This window comes from Capsella rubella, unplaced genomic scaffold (genome assembly GCF_000375325.1).
Source record: "Capsella rubella cultivar Monte Gargano unplaced genomic scaffold, Caprub1_0 scaffold_6, whole genome shotgun sequence".
NCBI classification, from domain to species: Eukaryota; Viridiplantae; Streptophyta; class Magnoliopsida; order Brassicales; family Brassicaceae; genus Capsella; species Capsella rubella.
In genome coordinates this window covers 11,866,213-11,874,130 of record NW_006238918.1, presented here as the reverse complement: position 1 = coordinate 11,874,130, position 7,918 = coordinate 11,866,213, and the positions used below count along the sequence as shown (strand labels likewise).

General features: G+C 34.8%; 1 protein-coding gene across 1 annotated transcript; it reads left to right on the top strand.

Moving 5' to 3' along the window:
* The first annotated feature begins 88 nt into the window (after positions 1-88).
* On the top strand, positions 89-1,963 carry LOC111829986. The gene is made up of 4 exons (XM_023780303.1): positions 89-295; positions 730-840; positions 998-1,094; positions 1,173-1,963. The coding sequence occupies exons 1-4, from the start codon at positions 89-91 to the stop codon at positions 1,961-1,963; spliced, it is 1,206 nt and encodes a 401-aa protein (XP_023636071.1).
* The last annotated feature ends 5,955 nt before the right edge of the window (positions 1,964-7,918 follow it).

Below are 7,918 nucleotides of genomic sequence, written 5' to 3'. Positions count from 1 at the left end.
CATAATATATGATTATGGGGGATATTATGCAACAAGAGAAAATGAACCAAGATGGAGTTCAAGAGATTAAGTTCATCAATCTCTTAGAATGGAGACAGAGGAGGTCACTTATTCTGCAGTGGTGAACAAGATATGCGGGAAGGCGAATGGTGATGAAACAACGACTGAGCTGAAATTGAGTTACGTTCCAAAATCAGTGGAGCCTAAGAGACCAATATACATATTTGATGATGATGATGTTATGTGTTATATGGATATGAATGAAGATCATTTCGAAGTTTTGCATGTCGAAGTCGTAAATTAGGGGTATGAGAAGAGTCGGGGAAGTGTAGGTTGTTCACTCAATGAGGAGCATATTTCAAGTAGTAGAGCGACAAATGGGACCATGTTCCTTGATGAAAGCGAGCCGTTTAAAAGTCATGAGATGGCGGAAAATAGTGATGGGAGAGATGGGAACATGATTCGTTATGAAGAACAGTCTGAAGAACGAGCAATAGTATAAGATGGCACATCTGTTGCTGAGATCACACCTTCTGAGATCACACCTGCTGCAGAGATTACACCGGTTGTAAAGCGTGAGTGGGAAGATGGTTTGGATGTGACTATCCGGCAAGAATTTTGAAAGCAAGCAAGTAATTAAAGATTTGGTTGAAAAAGCTGCGCACAAGAACTGTTTTGAGTTTGTTATAATAAAGTCGGATCCTATGTTGTTTGTGCTTAAATGCTCAGAATTTAGAAAGGGTTGCAAGTGGGCTTTACGAGCAGCAAGGAATGGGAATGCAGACAGTTTCTTGGTCAGAACTTACACTAAGATACATACATGCTTACGGTCAGAAACAAGTACAATGAGTAAAAAAAGGAGAGGCACATTTCATTTAGTTGCATCTGTTTTGCGTGAAGATTTCCCTTGTCTGATAGACACTCCAACTCCAAAAAATCTGATTCCTTTGGTTCAATCAAAAGTTGGTATCAAAGTGTCATACTCAACCGCAAATAGAGGGAAAAGCTAGCTGCAGCTGACCTTCGTGGTACCGCAGAGGATAGTTATAAGTTGGTTTATTGTTATATGCACATGTTGGAGAAGATGAATCCAGGTACAGTTTCATTTGTTGAATTGGATGAAGCCCAGAGGTTTAAATATTTTTTTTTCGCCTTGGGGGCGTGCATTGAAGGCTTCAATTCCATGAGAAAGGTGATCATTGTGGATGCAACCAGTATTAAAAATGTATATGGTGGAGTACTAATCGTGGCTTCAGCTCAAGATCCGGATCACCACCATTATCCAATTGCATTTGGTGTAGTTGACAGTGAGAATAATGCAAGTTGGACTTGGTTTTTCAGTAAATTGAAATCAGTTATACCAGATTGTACTGAGTTGGTCTTCTGTTCTGATAGACATCAAAGCTTGATCATGTCAATAAGTACGGTGTATCCGTTGTCTCATCATGGATATTGTATTTATCACTTGTCTCAGAATGTTAAACTGAGCTGTAAGAACGTGAACAGAGATGTAGTTGCGACGACGTTCATGCAAGTTGCGAAGGCTTACACCGAGTCTGAGTTTGAGAAACTCTATGCTGATTTCAGTAAAAGGTTTACAGCTGCAGATACTTATCTTGATAATCACGTAGGACAACATAAATGGGCACGATGTTTCTATCCAGGAGCTAGATACAACATTGATACAACTAATACAGTTGAATCTATTAATGGTGTCTTTAGATTCTTAAGGGCATACGCTTTACTACCAATGATAGATGCGATTGTTGCCAAACTAGCTGAATGGTTTAATAAATATAGGAAAATATCTATAGAGACACCAATAGAGCAGAAGTTAGTCCCTTTTGTTGAGAAGTTGTTGCACGATAGATGTTCAGACGCAAAGCTCTTACCGGTGACTGAACTAAACAACTATTTTCACGAATACAGTGTGATTGGAGTTGATGGTAGTAGTTATGTGTAGGCATGACCAAAAGCTAACCTTAACCGTATTTCTAACCGTAACCGGACCGTTTATCAACCGTAACCGGACCGTAACCGTTTAAACCGGTTAAAAATCTTAACCGTTAACCGTATAAATAAATTAGTTACGGTTAAAAAAAACACTAACCGTAACCGTTAATTAACCGTAACCGTAATAAACCGCCGGTTAACCGTACGGTTAACCGCACGGTTAACCGAAGATTTAAATCTTTAAAATAAATTATAAATATAATTGTATACAATGAAAAAAGACATCCAATATTTGGATAAGATTTTCACCTTATTAAAAGCAATACAACAAGTTAAACTTGTGAATAATCAAAATATTTTATACTAAACTATTTTAATCTTATTTTTGTGTGCATTTGATGTTGAGTTTCTCAGTTTCGATCCAATACCCAGATTTCGAGAACCTCCAACAATACTTGTAAATGCAATACTCACTGTCCAAACAAAACAATATAATCAGATAATAATTTGATGCAAAAATGGTAGAGAATAATAAAAGACGATTATTTATTGAATTAATCTCATATAATAATAAAAAAATCCAAACGTTAAAATATTTAGGCAAATAAATCTTCAGCATCTCCCGCCTAGCTTCCTTCATTACACATTTTTTTCCATCTTCGTAATACAGGTCGTTCAGATTGAAATTATGAACAGTGCTAGAACTTGTCTTCTTGATCGATTCTATATTCTCTGCTTTTTGTTTCTTTTCTTCTAATACTTCGTTGGGATGAAGCTCTTCTTCTTCATAAAACGGTTTGTTTAGATCAAATATGTGAGGATTTGTCTTACTAATGGGTGGAAGTTCTTGTGATTTGCGTTCTCCTTGCTCCATATTTAGTTTCAGATTTTGTTTAAACATGAAAGAACTTGATTGTAGCTATATAATGAGTTTGTAATATAATACAAGTAACGAACTCACGATGGAGTAGCATTAGGATTTTAGAATATTTTGACCAAAAACTTTATAATTCTTTTTGAATTAGATTGTAAATTTGTATAGACTTGAGAAAAATTAATAACAAAAGAAGAAGAAAAAAACATATAATAATTTAATTTATAATATAAAGCTATATATCAAATATCATTTTAATGCACAGCTTGGAAGCTGGAAAGAAGGAGAAAAAGTGATTTTGTTAACTCATTTATCGACTGTTTCCTTACTTCTCTCATTGGTTGCTTCTTTAATTGCTTCATTAATTAACGTTTAAATTTATTGACTTACCATAGTAACACTATTTAAATTGTGTTTTATTAGTCTTTCTTCTGTTTTAATTTATATTGCAAAATTTTATGACCAAGTCACCAACGTCTCTCCATTAGATTAGAGAAGAATAGTCTTTGTTTGTTTGTCACCGAGTCACTAAAGTTTGTTGAGATTTTATATTTTTCAAAGATCTTTTCCATTGTTATAGTAACCAAATTTTCTATAAATAGTGTTACGTATTCTAAATATTTCTAAAACAAAAACTAATCTTCTCTTACTCTTTTCAACGTAACGTTAAGGCTTTTGCTTTGTTATACTTTTAAAAATTTTTGTTTTGTTTGAAAATGTCTTCGAGCTCATTTCTATCTAATATCGGCACACCAACGGATGATGTTCGTAACTCACTACCAGCCATCAATACTCAAGAAAGTGCAACTGAAGAACAAGCCAACATAAACTCTGGAAAACCACGTCCAAATGCTTCCGACATATTCAAGGTACACTTTCGAAAAGAAAAAATTAATGGTTTATTGAAAGCATGCTGTAACTATTGCACTAGAAAATTTTGTTGGAACAAGGGTTCGGGATATGGGTCATATACATATCATTTGCGTCACAGTCATCCTGACAAATATAATAATGAAGGTAGCCAAACTACTTCTGCTAATCTTTTGAATTTTCGTTATTCAGATAAGAAAAATCGAATAAAATTAGCAAAAATGGTTGCTGTTGACCATCTTTCATTTAGTTTTGGGGAAAAAATTGGTTTTAATAATTATTGTGTTAAAGCATTAAATCCTCAAGCTAAGAGAGTTCCTAGAACTACTCTTACTCGTACACTAAAATCAGTTTATCGAAACAAAAAAAAATATTTAGAAAATTTGTTTTCTGGTTTACATAATAATGTTTCAGTTTGCTGCGATATTTGGAGTGATCCATGGCAGATACATCATTATATGGGCATTACTTGTCATTGGCTTGATAGTGATTGGATTATTCAAAAGAGAATTATTGCTTTTCGAGTTTTTGATGAAAGACATACATCCGATAATATTTTCAAATTAATAAAAATAATTTTAGATGAATACAAGTTAACAAGCAAAATATTTTCTATTTCGTTTGACAATGCATCCGCTAATACTGCTTCTGTTGATGAATTAATAAACATTTGTAGTCCTATTTTAGGTGGAAAATATTTTCATGTTCGATGCATTTGTCATGTTATAAATTTATGTGTTCAAGATGGTTTATTGGTTTCTCAAAGTAATCTTGTTTCACCCATTAAAACTGCTTTGAATTATTTATGGGGGCATCCACAGTTAATGAAAAAATGGTTTCGATTTTGTAAAATGCATAACGTATCTCCCAAAAGATTTTCTAGAGATGTTCCTACTCGTTGGAATTCAACATACAATATGCTTGTTGGTTCCATTGGTTATAAAGATTTATTGTGTAGTTTTATTCAGCAACATTGTAGTTCTCTAACTTTGTGGCCAACTCATTGGGATGATTGTAGTGCACTTTTACAATTACTAAAATGTTTTAATGATGCAACGTATTTATTATCTGGTGTTTATTATCCTACTAGTCATTTACTTTTATATGAATGTGTTAATATTGCTGATGTGATGCATGCACATGAAGATAATATTGTTTTGTCATCTTTCATAGAAAGCATGAGAGAAAAATGGATAAAATATTATAGAAAAATTCCACCACTTAATTTGCTTGCGTCAGTTTTTGATCCTCGAACTAAATTTGATGGCTTATTTGACTACCTCACTGTTTATTATCGTTTATTGCATTTGTCTAATACTATTAGCATTCCTAGCATTATTTCAAACACAAGAAACGACATAGAACGTATATATGACGAATATTATAGATTATATAAGCATATGGCACCACAGGTAAGTGAGTCATCTCAACAAAATGATATTTTATCAACTTCTGTGTTAAGTCTTGCAGAAAGGATGCGGCGACAGAAACAACAAAGACCATCACAAGGTAATATTGCTGAAATTGAGAAATACTTAACTACTAATTTTGAGTTTAGTGATGCAGATGCAGGTAATAGCTTTCAAATCATTCACTGGTGGAAGAGTCATCAATCCCATTATCCCATTCTAGCCATGGTCGCCAAAGACGTTCTTTCTTCACCAGTTTCTACCGTTTCGGTCGAGAGAGCTTTTAGCATGGGTGGTCAAATATTAGATGAAACTCGAGCAAGATTGACTCCAGATTCTCTTGAAGCTCAAGCATGTCTCGATGATTGGACGAGGGCTGATTATAGACAACAAGAATTCGTTCGAGATGATGAAGAATCAGAAGATATTGATGATAGTGATGTATCTTCAACGAGATCAGAAGAAGATAGTAACTAAATTTTTCTAATTAGCTTACCAGTTTTTTTTTTAAAAATAGTTTTTAATAAACATCATCTATATTATTAAATATAGGTTTTTGTTACTTAAATTTTCTAAATAAAACGTTAGTTTAAATGGTTTATTGTGTCTTCTAATAAATCTAACCGATTTTAAAATTTTATTTTTCATTAACCAAATCATTTATTTTGTATAAGCAACAACTCAGAATTATTTAACAAATTTACTATAAATATTTGAATCACATCTATTTTATTTGTAAAATAAATATTATCTCATATATTATTTTATTATTATTATAAAAGTTAGAATTATATAATTTTGCCTCTAATATTAACATTATAATAATAATCAAATAACCGTAACCGTATTTAACCGTAACCGTAATTAACCGTAACCGTATATAACCGTAACCGTCTTAACCGTATATATAATGGTTAAGATTATGGTTAAAGAAAATCATAACCGTTAACCGGCGGTTAATTATATCTTAGTAGCACAGAAAATGTTTCATGGTCTCCGAACTAACGCTTCTTGTAAGAGTAAGTTTGTCGCCATAAAACTGATATAAGTAAGGCGTGTGATAGGGTGGAGTGGGAATTCATAGAACGGTGTTTTGTATATCATCGGTGGAGTACATGGATTTAATTAATAGTCACCCCAAGGGATCAATTAAACCAAGCAGAGGACTAAGGCAAGGAGACCCACTTTCACCATATCTATTCCTTCTTTGCACATAGGTTTTAATCGCAACCATTCGGAAGGCGGAACTCGATAAATCCATAACAGGAATTAAGGTGGCAAATAAGTGCACGCCTATATCTCATTTGCTGTTTGCTGATGATAGCTTATTTTTCTGCAAAGCAAATAAAGAATAATGTGCGGTAGTCCTGGGAATTCTAAAGAAGTATGAGACGGTGTCGGGGCAACAAATTAATTTCACTAAATCATCTCTACAGTGTGGTCACACAGTTACGGAGTTCACTAAAGAGGAAGTTAAGGAGGTCTTAAGGATTACAAATGTCGGAGGTATGGGTTCTTACTTGAGTCTACCTGAAAGTTTAGGGGGAGCAAAAACGCAAGTATTCTCTTTTGTACGTAACAAATTAAGTAGCCATACAAACGGTTGGTGAGCCAAACTGTTGTCCAAGGGGGAAAGGAAGTGATGATCAAGTCGGTGGCCTCTGTTTTACCAACTTATGTTATATCATGCTTCATATTACCAATGGTCAATCAAGGGGTATGCATTGGCGAGCATGGAATGAATTATGTTCAAGTAAGAGCATGGGTGGGTTAAGGTTTCGCGATGTAAATGACTTCAATTCGGTGTTACTAGCTTTGCTTTTTGCAAAGGTTTTTAAAGTTAGGTACTATCAGAATTCTCATCTGATGGATCCGATAAAGTCATACAGGCTATCATATGGTTGAAGAAGTATCACTTCCGCTAGATCTCTGATTAGTAGAGGGCTTATTAATCGGGTTGAATCGGGGGATTCTGTCTCTGTTTGGACATACCCCTTGATTCCTGCTCAATTCCCAAGACTAGCCTTAAGTAACGGTTCACTTATGGACTCGTCTTTACATATACGACACTTAGTTTATCGTCAAACGAATTCTTGGTGCTTGGATATGCTTAATGAGTTTTTTACACCGGAGGATGTTGCTTTGATCAATCCCATCATGCTTGGTACTAGACTGGTGGATGTGGATCCAAGCTGCCTAGCACCTAAGGTGTGTGGGTCAGATATTACAGCACTACTAGCAAGAGCATGGAAGCTGCGATGCCCACCAAAGATAAAACATTTTATGTGGCAGGTACTAACGGGGTGCATTTCGGTCTTGGCTAGCTTAAGCCAGAGGGGAATAAACTGTGATCCTACATGTAGCAGATGTGGAGCACAAACGAAAACGGTTAATCATGTAATATTTAAATGCTCACCAGCGCGTCAATCTTGGGCATTGGCAAGTATTCCAGTGGGTTTTATATCTTTTCCCACTACATCGGTGTATGCAAACGTGGATTATATTTTTCATTTATTATCCAATGGGGGCAATCATGATTTCAGTCCATGGCTAATGTGGTATATTTAGAAGGTTCAGGATTCAAAAATTTATGAGAATGTGGATATGAATCCCATGGATACAGTAAGGGTTGCTAAGGATGAGGCAAAAATATGGTCTGAGGCGCAGATTAAGGAGCTGGAATATCCTACAGCTCATTTTGTAATGAGCACTCGGACGCAAGTCTGTCTGGAATTTCTACCTTCCAGTTTTTCAGGGTATCGGTGCTTCATTGATGGATCTTGGAAGGATAAAAATTTGTATCCAGGGTTAG